General features: G+C 41.7%; 1 protein-coding gene across 1 annotated transcript in view; it reads right to left on the bottom strand.

Annotated features, from left to right (window-relative positions):
- The window catches only part of MYO1E (myosin IE), a 190,477-nt gene that overhangs the window by 89,164 nt on the left and 85,841 nt on the right, over positions 1-15,472 (bottom strand). The window contains exon 4 of the mRNA XM_006182336.3: positions 14,374-14,468. Within this exon, the coding sequence (XP_006182398.2) occupies positions 14,374-14,468 (95 nt within the window). The remainder of the gene's footprint in view (positions 1-14,373; positions 14,469-15,472) is intronic.

The raw sequence follows: 15,472 nt of genomic DNA, 5'->3' as shown, positions 1-15,472 counted from the left end.
ACACTGTTTACAGAGGATATGCTTAATCACAAGCACAAGTAGGCAGAGTAAATATTTCAGTTTCACGAGGACGTTATCTGTTTAAACGGTCCATGTCATCAGATGATTTATAAGCTAGATCAGTCCAGGGTCAAAACATGCCCCCTCGCTCATCTGAAGCGTAGATTTTGTCAACAATGAAACTCCGCTGTATAATGTTGTAAATAATGTGAACGCTCAAGAACACTGGAAAGTCCAAGGCTACCATGGTACAACCACCGAATATAATATTCCACGGACATGGAAAATAATCAGAAAACTACGTGGCAACATAAAGACAATATAGTTAAGTTTAAGTGGCAACATAAGCAGAAGACATTGTACCTGTAACATGATTACAACTATGCAAAAATAACTGCATGGAAAGAGGAATGAAACAAGGAAAAAGAAATTATTTCTGACTTGTTAGGGGGCTGGTATAGGGATGATTCTTGCTTCTTTTGATGTGATTTCTCTTAATGTTTAAAATTTTGAGAGAGGCAAGTACACATATATTTCAGATTTTTAAAAACAGCATTTCCAGAAAAAGCATAATGATAATGATAATGACATCATAATGATAATCAACACTGATTAATTTCTTTAAATTATTATATTTATCGTGAGTAAACAACTTTTGTATTTAGAATTCCTTAGAGAAAGCTATGTGTGTGTGAAAGAGAAAAGAAAAAACAACAAAGCCTATTAGACTTATTAAATAAAAGTATAGTGATGCCCCCATTGTATCTTTGGTTAATAGTGTAATCAGACATAAAATAATTTGTGTCTTCTGTTGGAAGCAAAAAAAAAAAAGAGAAAAGAATAATAACGGAAAGTAGTTCATTTCATGTATTAAAATAAGTATGCCAGGTCCAATAATAGGACATCCACGTTCTTGGTAACTGTGATATTTTTCAGAAGACTTAAAATAATTAGTTCTGGCTGCATATTGATCAGAATTTTCATTTCTTGGTTTCAATTTACAGACACTTAAAAAGAAGTCTTATTGATCCGAGGCCGGTAATTTGCTCAGAATATGGTACAAGGATGGAATGGTACATACTGAGGCTTACAGTATATATAGCCATAATTATACTGGCCCTTTCAGGATGAGGGGAGAAAAAGAGCTTCTCCCCCTGGACTAAAACCCAAGGTAAATGAATGTGAAGGTATCAGACGGATTATACAGCACAGCTAAAATTACCTGCTTTGCATCTCTCAGCAGTCACAGCATTTTGTTCTGCTCATGTTACAGGCAGCCTTTCTTAATTTAATTGCCTTCACTTGACTTCTAATGTGGACCAAAAAATACTCTGCAAGTGTATGCGCCTTCCGATTGGAAAAACACCCCAGTGGTCCCTCCATCCAGCAGCCCATCAGAGTCATCAAAGTACTTCAAAAAATGCCTACGTTTGGGCCCGTCTTCAGCCTTGCTGAATGCGTCTCCAAGGACAGGGCCTAGAAATAAGGATTTGTAATCAACTCCCAGCACTCACATAGCCGGCTGGGAACACGCTAAGTACATTTAAAATAGTCAGGACCGACTTCACAGGAAAGATCAATTCAAATAGGAAACAATGCAATGTTTCTGTGTGCATTAGTTATACAAATGGAAACACAGGCTAACATTTCAAAGAAATGGAAAGAATGTTCTGGGGGGAAAAGCTATTTCCAATGATTCATTAATACTTGGATTCGAGGACTGTAATTGTTTTTCTTAGCCTGAAGAATGTTCCTCACTTAAAAATCAATAGTCTTTTCAATTCACTTCAATTGATTGTAGTAAATGTAAAAATATTTCAGTCATATTTTGGGGGGGAGACAGCCCATAGATGAAGTAGTGAACCAGCCACTCCTATGGTTGCAAGATTCACCCATCTACTCCCACCTCCCCTTCTCGAGTCTCAAAATCTCTCTGCTGGTTCCCACCACAATAGCTCTTCTTCCCTTATAACTGACCAAGTTAATATAATTGAAATACTGCCTTTCCAACTTTATATTTGTTTGTACTTTATTATTACCTTTTAAAATGCTTGATATTCAATATTATATTAGTTTCAGTTGTACAGCATAATGATTCGGGTTTTTTGCAGATTATATTCCATTATAGGTTATTACAAGGTATTAGGTAGAAATTCCCTGTGCTACAGAGTAAATCCTTGTTGCTTATCTATTTTATGTATAGTAGTTTGTATCTGTTAATCCCATTCTCCTAATTTGTCCTGCTCCCCCTCCCTCTCCTCTGTTCACACTTTAGAAAGGATGAAAATTTTAAACAAAAATTGTATGTGTGTTTGTTTACCCAACGTTCATTGTCTAAGCACCTCCATGCGCCAAGTGCTAGGCTGGAGGCTGGAATGAGATGTGTCTCCTGCCCTGGAGGAGCGGGCACAGACCCTTTAATAACACTGGGTTGGGGGAGGGAAATAGCTCGGTAATAGAGCACATGCTTAGCATGCATGAGGTCCTGGGTTCAATCCCCAGTACCTCCAATTAAAAAAAAAAAAAAATTAAAAAAAAGATTCTCTTAAAAAAAAAATTACCGTGGAAATATGGGTACAGTTTTAGGGATCCCTAAGTGTGTGTCAGGAAAAGATTCCCTAAGGAAGTCACACTAGCTAAGTCAAGTCATACTAGTTAAGTCTCAACACGATGGGTAAAGTTAGCCAGGTGAGGGGGGGGTGAGGAGAGGTGCGCACGCGCGCAAGCATCACAGGGCAGCACTGCTGCTCAGAATGAATGACCAGGTAGACAATGAAGCTCCGAAAATTCCCACTGGGACCAATGCTTATCCTTTTCTGATATAGGGAAGGACATATTAGCATTGAACTTGACTCTTGTTTCAAAAGGTATAAACCAAGGATAAAGAAATACAGAGATAGTTTAAAAACTTTTCTTCTAATTCTAGAGTTATAAAGATAAATATATTAGTGACTGAAAAAGAGTCCGGAAGATGAGAAATAACATCAATCCCAAAGGAAATTTGAAAGCAAACCAAAACTTTGCGGATGTGATCACTGTAGCATGCATCCACTGAGTGATTCAGGCATGCCAAGGACTGTTCTAAGGGCTTCCCGTGTATCAATCCTTTGATTTGAGTAATGGCCCTGTGAGGTAGGTTCTATTCTCATGCCCGACATTTGATGAAAAAGGCTATGGAACTTGCTCAGGGACACAGAGCTGGTGAACAGCATCACCAGGCAAGGACTTGAGACAGTCTAAATCAGGAGCCTGGGCTATACTGCTGCAGATGAAGATGTACATTTAAATGGTCAATTAAAGCCAACAGAGGTTCCTAAAGTAGCACCATGAATCGCACAGTTCACAGTATCATCCAACTTTGAGCTACTCCTGAGGCTTTACTCATACACACCCCTTTAAGTAAGGCTTCTGCCAAAAACCCCTATTATCTCACACACAGTTGGAACTAACAAAGAACAGCCTGCACCACTGTGATCACAAGACTAGACGGGATAGAGGATGAGAAACACATCAAAGCAGATTCCGGACAGCCTTCTCCAAAGACTCAGTTCACACACGCCACGCCCTTCCTGGCAGCCCCGCTGGATGTGGGGAAGAAGTAAGTCTGAAGGGACGCATCTCTGTTGCCCATCTGAAGGGTTCCAGGGCTGGAGAGAAGGCTCCGATCTGCCAGAGCCTATGATGACACTGAAAAATAAAACCTCCAGTACATGCAACGGCTGAAGGAATAAAATACAAAACCACAGAGACATGTCGAAACGACCGAGTCAATGATAAAAATTCATTAACATAATGAGGAAAATGTGAATAAGACCAAGAACTGTGATTTCTTCCAAATCAGTTAGTATTATCAGGCAGACAAAATTTTCACCTACGACCGGCCAAGAAAATGGCCCCAGGGCGATGCTCATCCTGGCCCAGCCTGATGCAGTGGGAAGAACCCAGTGTTCAGTCTGAAGATCACATTTGAGCCACAGCTCAGCTACCTAATAGCTCTGTAATTCCTTTTACAGTTACTACCAAATATTTTACATCACTCCTTAGCAGTTGAAAAAAAAAATGTTTATGTGTGTTTCCTCATACAACAGCTTTCCCTATATTCCTTTAAGGTATTAATCCCCATTTTGCAGATGAAGTGACTGAGGCATGCAGAGGTCACACACTTTAGACAGAACAGAACAACAAGTCCACCCTGTGACTCAACCCCAGCGATCTTTCCACTGCACCACATGACCGTGGGTGGTAACAGATTATTAACCAGGCAACCCGCCACCTGTTGGCTCAAAGCAGCAGAGAAAAGTGGACTGAGACTTAAAAGTGGAGCCAGGCAGCCTGGGCCTGGTGCATGGCTTTGTCACATTGTAAATGCGAGACACTTAACATGTTTCATTACCTCTCTGGGGTAATGATCTACAAAAAGGGGGGTTTCCTGATCTGCAGGAAGGGGGGCAATACCTAGTTTACTAGGGTGTAAATTATACAAGTAAAAGACACTGAGACACAAAGCAAGCACTCAAAAAGGGGTTACATTATGATTACAGATAATATATTAATTAGCTAATGAGTCAGACTTCCTAAATAACACTCTTCAACACAGGCTAGTAGGTAAGATTTGCAGTGACCCTGAGGGAAAAGAGTAGATTTGAGGTCCGGTTCTTCAAACCCACAGCCAGAGGGCAGTGGTCCCACAGACACCACTGTCAGGGGTGCGGGCTGACCGGGCCTCCCGACTCCAGGCCAGAGGGACAGGGAACCTCAAAGGATGCTGGTGCCGGGATAAACAAGAAACTGGGTGGACCACCAGAAACAGAAGAGTTCCAATGGTAATAACACAAGCCTCTTGAAATACATCAAAGACAGGAAGACAGCTTGAGAGTCCACCAAACACTCGAAGGTGCTGAGGCAGAGGGCAGAGGTAATACGCAAGCCAAACATGAGAAGTGCTCTGATTTTTTTAATTGTTTAGTCTTTAATCCTTACTACTGCAAATCTAAGGGATTCCGAATCCAAAATGTCTCGTGACACAGACAGTTCAGAAATCTTAGGTACAATCGTGACAACTATCTCCTTTTCCTCTACGATAATTCTCATATTTAGTCGGCCCCCAAATCCTATTGGTGTGCCTTCAGAAGGCCTCACATGTCTTTATTTAGTTCTTAAAAATATTTATTCAGCACGTATTCAGGATACAGCCTACCAAGACTTTGCAGGACAGAGCATCGCACTCTTCAGAAAAACAGCTGCTGAACAATGTTTCAAGCAAAAAAAAAAAAAAAAAAAAAAATTAGACAACACACCAAACACGAGATTCTCGAATTGACATCACATTTTTTTTTAACCAGGATAGGATGGCAAGAGCTGAAGCAGGCCAAAAGTGATAGGAATTCACTTTTGATGGCAGCAATAAAACTGCCACGTAAATGTTCTCCAAGACCCCATTAAGTCTCCACAGAGGTCAGTTGGCAAGGGCGTCAGAAACACCTCTGGCCACACTGCTAAGGTCCGGTCTGGTGCTACAGAGATGGCAGAGAACACGAGAAAAACTTGCCAGCTGTCTTTCCCCTCTGCACTATGATGATTTTATTAAACAAATTTGCATAGGTGTCTCTAGTAGGTCCAAAGGTATGACACATGTAATTCTAAAACACAAAGCTGAATTCTGGGTTTCGGAGCACAGAGGACGACTGAGCTAGGCAGACATGGGTTGCTTATCTACTGGACTTGCTACCTGTGTCTTCAGATGCTCATCATGTCAGTGATACAAATGTACCTACAGTGGTTGTGTTTTTCTGTTCTGCCTGGAGTCCATGTTCACCTCCTATTCCTTTATTCCTTCACAGGCTTATGGAATGTCATACATCAGTTTTCTCTCTGCCTTTCCAACTCAGGTCAGGCCCTCATAAGCTCACCAGATACCTGTATCCTCTCAAGAGCCCATCTCTCTTCTACCCATAGACTCATCTCTGTGAACCAGCTTCCTGTGGGATCACGTCTCTGCTCAGAGACCTGTGAGACATCACCAAGGTCTGAAGGTTTATCTGCAGAATCACCTAGTCTGTGTGACCTATCACCCAAATCAACCATATCTCCCCAAATCAACCAGTCCTGCACTGCTGCGCAAAGACTATGCGGCTATCACGTAGAAGCAGAAGTGGAAGACACAGGTATGGCCCTCAAGTAGTTTATAAGGACCACCTGTCAACGGCCATCTTCTTTTTTTTTTATTGAAGTACCGTCAGTTACAATGTGTCAGTTTCAGGTCTACAGCACAGTGTCCCAGTCATGCACGTACATACATATGTTCATTTTCATATAATGGCAATCTTAACAACCACGCTGGTATCCTCATTTTCTCCCCATCACGCAGTATGGGTTCCAGAGGCTGTCAGGCCATCGACGCTTTCTTCACCCCACACATCCTATAGGGAAGACTCAAGCCAAGTCCCAACACCTCTGTGACACCTTTGCGGACTGTTTCAGCCCAAATTCATCTCCCCCTTTTCTACATGCAAATAGCACTCACAGCTTATTGCTAGCATTTCAGCTTCAAAATTATCACTAAAGACGTATTGTGTGCATCAGAGAAACCAAGAATTCTAACACGACCTTCAAGTCATCAAGGATGGAAAAACTACTTAAAATGAGCACATGCAAATTTGAAAAAAGGAATAATAATACTGAGCAGGTGGGGAAAATGAGGGGTATATAAAACATTACTGAAAGGCTGAGGATGGAGAAACCAGGGGGTTGGGGTACATAAGAACAGCGTGGGGGGGAAATAACTCCAGGCAGGGAGGGAGTGCAACCTGGGTGAGGACCGGGAGCTAGAGAGGAACACGTCTCACTCGAGGGAGAGGGTAGAGCGACCTGGCTGGAGTGGCAGGAAGTGGGGCTGGAGGGGTCCTAAGTGAGGGACCCTGGACTCTACTGTTAATGGAGAGCCACTGAGATATCTTAGCAGGAGTGGGACATCAGCTAAATAATGCCATCGGGAAGGAGCATTCGTCTGGCAACTGTGTTTGGAAGAGAGCGTTGGTAAAGGAGTAAGTTTGGGGGTAAAATAAAAAGAATCATTATGAACTTGTTAAAAGTCGAGGTACCGGAAATGTCATGTAAATGGGGCTGCCCCAGGGAGAATCTGTGCTTAAGGCAGGAGTTGATAAAATAGAGGCCAGAGACAGTTGTCTCTGTCACTACAACTCAGATGTGCAGCCGGAGCACAGACTCAGCCAAAGACGATGTGGAAATCAACTGGGGTAGCTTTGTTCCAATGCAACTTTATTTACAAAAACAGGTTATGGGCCAGAGCGTGTGAACCCCTAGGTTAGGAGAGAGGCCTCAGTTTCCACAATTGGAGTCCTTTCTGATGTCTTCATGTAATGAGCGTGTGCCCATTTGATAAAGAACGACCCCAACTTTCAGTTGAGAAGAACTCATTTAAAACTACATGGCTGGTGAGGAACATACTGTGGGGTGAACAGCAGGGTAAAAAGTAAAGCTGCCCTGTGGGCTTCCTCAGCCAACGCAGCCTTCTGTAGCAGAAGGCACGCAGTGCAAGGGTCAATACCCACCCTTAACTCCTGACACACGTCCCGGAAAACAAGTCAATCAAGATAACGAAATGGCCCACGTATGACCATCTGGTGGATAAATTCATCTTCACTTCTCGGTAAGAAATCAAGATGAACATATCAATAAGGTCAAGTTCTTTCATTAAGTGCATCTGTGTGTCAACTGTCTGTCCTCCAATTGACAATCAGAATCACTAGCCTTCTCCTGCTTTGCAGAGAGCACTGTGGCCAACAATATATAACGGATTAGGTTTTAAAAAAGCATCTGTGTTGTGGGGGGAGCCTTTGACCTTAGGAGCTCAAGTCCAGGATAATTAACCACATCGAATGTCCTGACCTCATCTCGTAGTATATGCAGCTATTAACAGCTCCACTGACATGTGGGACATTTGAGAGGTGTCACTTACGGTAGAGCACAGAGAAAAGTGGATGAGGTTTGAAATCAGTCAGGGCTAAGTTCAAATAGAGGCGGTGCCATTTACCAGTTTGAGGATCCTAGAATTCTCTTAGGCTTCATTTTCTGGATGAAACCTCAAAAGACAATGCCGACCCCCAGAGTGCAGATGAAAAGAGATACATGTAGCCTATATGGGAAGCACCCAGCAGAGGGCAGGCCTTCAGCGAGTGCATCTTGCCTGGACTTAGGGTGCTAAAGCTAAGAGGTGACTGGGAATTAGGGCTTCAAGAGACTGAATCTTGGTTCTTAATTAGTATAAGCTGGGGACCTTGAAAAAAGACACTCATGTCCTGGGCCCACCATAAATCAGTTGAAAGAGAATTTCTAGATGGGTAGCTAGATGTCTTCAGGGCACTTCAGGAATTGGAAATATTTATCCCTGCAAAGTTAAATGAGTGATCGCAAGGCATGGTGATGAAATTAGCATCTGGAGCAGCAACGCTCCCCAACCCGTCTGCCAGTGAGCAGTTGGGGCAGCCTGAGGAAACACCTGAAGCAAACCCTGGCTTCTTCCTCCTGATAGAACTTAACCTACCAGATGGGCTGGTGGGATGAAGTGTAGGTTAATACAAGAGAGGGCTGACCTACTTAAGTCAGGGTGGGAAAATAAACAGCAGACGTGATGGGTTTTCCCCAAGTAAACACACTGCTGATGAGCAGGGTAGCCCCCTCAGGTCACTGTCGCCAGACGGGGGTGGGGGCCGTGGCATGCTGACAGCACCCACTACAGTCATCCCTCTGCTCTGAATCCAACCCTCTAATGGTAATCTGGCGACCCCCCTGGACTGTGCTCCAGGGAAATAATCAACTGAGCAGTCCATGGGCAGAGTTCTTATAAAATCATGAACTAGGGTCTAATTCACACTCCCTGGGAGTCTGGTTGGCCAGTCAGTCTACCATGAGGCTGCTCCTCTTCACATATTTTGACAAATCAAGTCCGTACATGTTTGCAAAACTCAGGACCAAGGCTCCGATGGAGGCCTGTGTTTGAGAAAGCAGCCCGTCTTCTTCCCTGATTCCTTCTTTTTAGATTCAATTTGTTACACCGATTCCTAGTTCAGAAACAGTCAGCTGCCCGTCCATCCTGTCGCCATATCCACCTCTTTAGAAAACACGAGTAAGACTGGGAGGGAGCTATTGATAATGTTGCTTCCACGAACTGCCTTATTCCATCTAAGAGTGTGCATTTCGTGGTGATCATTTTGTAATGTACAGAAATATCACTATGTTGTGAAAAAGGAATTTGAGTGCTGTAGGTCAATTATACTTCAGCTAAAAAAGTCTTAAAAATTTTTTTCTCATCACCTTAATATAATTCTCTTTTTCAATACTTCTTTACTATAAATGTATTTGATCTCACTTCAGCTTCTTCTGTCATGATTTAAAATGCAAAAAATACATATTGTTCTGTAAACCCCAAAGACATTCCTTTCTAAAGTGAAATGGCTTTAAACAAAAAATACTTATGTACATACATTATTTAATAAAATGTTTTCTAAATCAGATAGAAAAATAAATTCATTTAATAATTTATTTTAAAATTAATAAACAAAAATAAAACATGGATTTCATCATGGAGATAAGGTCCTAGACCAAGGAAATTGGAAGCTGATGGTCTAAAAGAGCCCCAGAGTTAATTTTTTTATTTCCTAATTACATGATACTAAAAATCCCTAGTCTCTCCAGCTACGGCAGAAGCCCTTAGCACAAGGAGCAGGGTTCTCTTCCAGCCCCAAGGAGAATCGGTTTTATGTGTTTTCTGTTCACAAATGCATTCAGGCAGGCAGCACTGGACTCGGCCCTAAGGGAACAAGAATCCAGTTCTCCTGAGTCAGTAGCTGCAAACTTGGGCCTCTGTACCCTGAACAACATTTCCCTGCCCACCCGTCCCTCAAGCATGATTTGGAAGAAAGAGTTCCAAACCCAAAACCAGGAGCGGCTCAGAGATCATCTGGTCAATCAGTTCTCTCACAAATGAAGAAACTGACCAAGGCCTGGACAAGGGTTTGGTTTGCTGCCCAGGTTCACAGAGCTGGCGAGAGTGAACCAGGGCATGCCAGAGAGAGCAAATCTCCCTTCTCAAAGCAGGGGAACCACAGCTCCTGGGGAGTTTAAAGAATTTGCACAAAGAGAGATCGGGCTTTTGCCCTCCGATGTTAGGAGGTCAGCTCCAGGGCCCTGGAATGTCTTGCCCAACAGGAGAGTCTCTGTTTGCCTGGGGGCTCTGGGAACTGGACAGTGATTTATGAGAAGAGCTCTGGAAAGCAGCATCTAAGTTCTGATCTGCAGTCTGTGAAATGAAGACAACAGACGTTAGCTGGAGACCACAGGTCAGCCATGCAGGCAGTATGTGACGAAGCCCAAATCGAAACTCTGGACACCAGAGGCTCGGGTGAACTTTCTAGCTGGCAAGAGTACTGCCAACCCACACACCATAACCGGAAGGAGGGAACACCGTGCACGGCTCCCTGGGAGGAGGATGCCCAGAAGCTTCGTGCCTGGACCTCCCCAGACCTTGCTCTTGGGTCTCTACATTTTTCTGGTTCTGCTTTCAATCCTTTTGCTATGATAAAGCTGTAACCATAAGTTCAGGGCTTTCATGAGTACTGGGAGTCGTTCCAGGAAATTACTGAAAACTGAGGGTGTGGTGGGAGCCCCTGAACTTGCAGCTGGGGTCTGAAGTGAGGGCAGGCTTGCAGAGGACTGAGCCCTGCACGTGTGAAGTTTGGCCCTAACTCTGGGGGTTAGTGTCAGACGCCAAAGCAGCGCTCTGTTCTGCCATCTCCTGTATTACAGCACAGACGCTGCAGCAGAGCTCCTTGCAGCAGGGCCTTCAAGTCTTTGCCACCTGAACAGCAGGACAGAGGGACCTTAGAAGTGGGCATGTGTCCTGCTCCAGGGCACGTGTATCCTGCAGGGACAGATTGAGGGGATTCGAGGGAGGGAGAGAGGTGGGCTGGGGAAGACGGAGGCAGCTTCCAGGCTAGCGACACTCATGCCACAAGACCATTCCCTTCCTCCTCATCTCACTAGGGGCCTGACAGGAAGGAGACAGGGCAAGGGAAGGTATCAGAGCATGCATCCTACACTCTCTCATTTAATTCAAGTCAAGTAAACACCTCCCACCTCTCTCTTGGCCAGTGACCTCCACTTGGGGTCAAACAGAAGCAATTCCAATTAAGTAACCAAACTCATCAACACCCAAGTGTTCCTTCCAAAGGGCTTAACCTGCAGCTGATTAAGTATTGAGATCTGACTTCCAGTTTACAGAAAACTGAAGGAATGAAGAGTAATGAGACCTTGAGGAAGCAACTGGACAAATCGAAAAAGTGTCTATAGGAAAACTGGGTTGATCAACAACAACAAAAAAGAGAGGATAACAGGTTAAAAAAAAAACACATAGCCAAATGCAGCCAGTGTTCCCTGACTGACATAAAATGACAAGAAAGGACATGTTTGCAACAATTAGAGAAATCTGAACACAGACTGCTTATTTTTAGATGATATTAAATTATTATTATTTAGTTGTGATAATGGTCTTAGGGCTAAGTAAGAAAACACTTTTATTCAAGAGATTATATGGAAATATTTAGAGGTAAAATGTCACGAAGTCTATATTTATCTTGAAACACTTCCATGTTCTCGTTTTATAGTTTTGACTTTGGAGCCAAGTAAATAGTTTAAACACTTATAAAACAAAATGAAAATGAAAATCTTTAAACTCCTAAAATCCAAAATGAAATAAATGAACCTATCTGTAGGTCAGTTGGTATGTTCATGACACGGAAAATAATTATTTTAAGTGACTTTTAAAACCGAGTATTTTGACTGTAACTCCTAAGGACAAAAAAGAACAACGAAGATGTTTTAAAGTGAGTTCAGTCTTGCTATGAAAAATGCTGGTATTGTTACCTTAAAGCAGTAACAGAATTACTATTTGCTTCATCCCATTATATATGCTCTATATAAAATATATATTGTTTTTTATAAGTATCCACTTATATATAATTTATACTTTTATGTACATACAGAGTATAGAGCAAATTAATCACCAGGAACCAAGGTTTATAGCTTAAGAGAAACAGAGTGCAAATATAATAGCCAAAGAAGTGAAAACCCTATAATCTTAAACACGAATTGGAAATTATCAGTATGAACTCATGTTTCATTTTGTTTTCTTAAAAAGTTCATATTCCTTGTCTTTGCCCTCTGAAAAGAACAAGAAACATTGATAACACATGGCAGTGAGGACTCGGTGGCAAGACTGCTGGTCTCTAAATACTATTTCCCATTAAAGTGAACCAGGGCTTTTTGATGAAATGGCCAATTCCAGGGCTTGGCAGAAAACATACAAGATGAACCTGGAACATCTAAAACAAGGAAACTGCCCAAGGCTACTGGAGTTGTGTCAAAGGGACAAAGGAGAGCCAATACCGATAGGACCATTCAAGCCTAAAAAAGAGACTACAAAGTAGTTAAACAGACAAGGTATTTAAAATCCACTAGTGTAGAATGATATTGAAAACCAAAACATTTTACTTCAGGAGGATGCCAGGGCATTGACTCATTGCTTTGAAAATTAGTAAATAAAGACAACGTTCTTCCAAAAGATTGAAGAGGAGGGGATGCTCCCAAACTCATTCTGTGAAGCCATCATCACCCTGATACCAAAGCAGACAAAGACACTATCAAAATAGAAAATTATAGGCCAGTATCGTTGATGAACATACGTGCAAAAATTCTCAACAAAATATTAGCAAGCAGACGCCAACAATACGTTAAGAAAAAGACAACAAATCAAGTTTTTAATCTAATTTTCCATATAAATTATATTTTATGGTAAACAAATAAAAGAATTCCAACTAATAAATTAATGTAGAAGGAATCATAGAAATAGAAAATAACTATTTTTCAATCATTAATTAAACAATGATTGTGAAATGAGAATTTATACTGGAGGGACCCACTGGTAACCTGAACATCACACACAGAGAGACCCATAGGCATTAAGTGCATAGCATCATTGACGGAGCATTTTTGCCAAAAAAAAAATTGAATCTGAACTTGATCAAGCTTTTAGATCTAACTGCCAATTTACAGGAAATGTAGAGGACAGTGCAATGTCATGGTGCATAATTATCTAATCCCAGACTGCAGAAAACTGCACAGGAGAGACCTTTTTCTTTAACAAATCAATGCCAAGAAAACAAAAAGAGTAAGAGAGAGTTGTTAACAATTAAAAGACTTGAGACACAACCAAGTACCTTGTTTGGAACCTAAATAAAAATAAATCAACTATGAAAAACAATTTATAAGACAGTCATGGAATTGAAACTGGTAATATTAGATGACATTGAAAGAATTGTTCATTTTTTCAGGTGTGATAAGAATGATCATCTAAAGGTACATACTAAGTGAGGGACAAATGAAATGATTGCCTACCTAGGATTTGTCTCAAATAACCAAGTGGGGGCAGGAGAGGAGGAAGGTAAAGCAGGACTGGCTGCATAGTCATCATTGTGCAAGCTGGATGACAGATACACAGGGGCGTATTATCCCACTCTTTCTAATTTTGTGTATTTTTGTAAATACCCATAATAAAAAATTTTCAAGAACGAAAATTAAAGAAAAAAATTTAGAACTAAAAAACATGAACACAAATATGACAACGTGTTAACACCTGTCATGCTCTAAATGACAGGACCACGGATGCTTCTATTTTCAGTATGTTTGGAAAGGCTCATAACAGTAAACAAAACTGGAAAAGCCCTTAGGGCCAGCAAAGACTTAGAGCTGGGTCAGGTTGAAGCAATTTAGAAATGCAGCTACAGACACCTCGTGCTGGTGCTGACCAGTAATGCTCTCAGAAAATTAAAAGCAAATGACAAGAAAAACAAAGTAATTCAAACTTGAACTATCAAATTATTAAGGAAACAGAAGGACCTAGAGAAAAAGACTCCAGCTGACAAAATAATGACACATGCTTATTATTCTTATAATATAAAGGATTTCTGATTCAACAAAGCCACAATACAATCAAGTTTCTCCTTGGGGGATGTTTTATGATTTTAGTTCCGGGACTGATAATGATCAGAGTTAGATTTATGTGCCCTAAAACTTTAATGTTTTAAGGGACAGGGGTATAAAAAGCAACCTCGTGGAAGCTCAAAGCTTTTATAATTTGGAGTTATAAAATAAACCAAGGCCAAGCTAGCAGCCTGCTTGTTACTCAGATACATTAACCAGCCTCTGAAATGAGCGGCTATGGCCAAAGCTTTGCTCCTTGACGAGATCCTAACCACAGCGTGGTCCAGCGTGCCCTGGACCTCAGGCTCTTTTCCATACCTGATGATGACACACTGGTTCTCTCTGTCAATTATCATGTTTCTGTACATATTATCTGCAAGAGCATAGATATGTGGTGGGTTTTCATACTGCGCCTAGAAAAGCAAAACAAAACAAAAACAAAAACACGATCAGATAGAGCAACACACTGAATTTCTTTTCTTGGCCTTGGAAATGAGTCCAACACGATATAATTCCATATATCTTAAGGTTACATAATACAAGAATCATAAACTTGTCAAGGTCATCAGAAGGTAAACACAACACAATCAAAATGGAGTTTGGAAGGACTTTTCTGTAGGCATACGTGTGATTCAGCCTTCAGACATGATCCATGTCTTCGGATCCTCCAACACCACACCCTGACAACCCCAGCACGCCTCTGCAGACCACATTCCATTTCTAAACGTTTCTGAGGACATTTGGGCAACAGTTCTTAAGAGAGGCCTACTAAAAACCTGGATCTGAGGATCTGACTTAGACTAATTCTAAATTTCTCTGAATTTTTTTTTTCCTAAGAGGCAAGTTGGAGATTTGGGGACCCCAGAGGAAATTAAGTGAGACAATATGAATAAGGAGAAACCTGTAACATTTTCCATAAGGCAGGAGGTGTGGTTCCTTACAGGAGGGATAAACAGGTTTGACCAGTTTGTTCCCTCTCAGTGGAAAAACAAAAATCCTACCACACCAAGATATTGGATTTGCACTTGAGTCTCACAGGATACCTTAGCTACGCGTAAATATAAATTTGGCAATAAATGCACTGTGTCCGGATAACATCTGCCCTGTTTTCTTCAATTTCTTGCCACCACTTTTACCAGCCTCTCAGAAATTACTAAAAAGAAAAACACTTCAAATGGGGCAAAGCTGGAGAAAGAACATTCCTTAAATGTAAGACTGTCTAACATAGAAGAGGGAAAAGAAAGCCAGACCCCGAGCGAGAAGACATTCAGACTGTCCTTCCCTGCTCTGGCCCCCATCTCTATGTGGAGATGGCAATGTCTAGGGTCCGCATCCCACAAGGTAACCGAGATGATGGCGGGAGAGCAATTTGAAAAGGCAGAGAAAGATGCACACGTGAAGCAGCGCTGACTTGGTC

The sequence above is a fragment of the Camelus ferus genome, chromosome 6, assembly GCF_009834535.1.
Source record: "Camelus ferus isolate YT-003-E chromosome 6, BCGSAC_Cfer_1.0, whole genome shotgun sequence".
In the NCBI taxonomy this organism is placed as follows: Eukaryota; Metazoa; Chordata; class Mammalia; order Artiodactyla; family Camelidae; genus Camelus; species Camelus ferus.
Note: the sequence above shows the minus strand (reverse complement) of the source record. Positions and strands in the feature narration are given on the sequence as shown.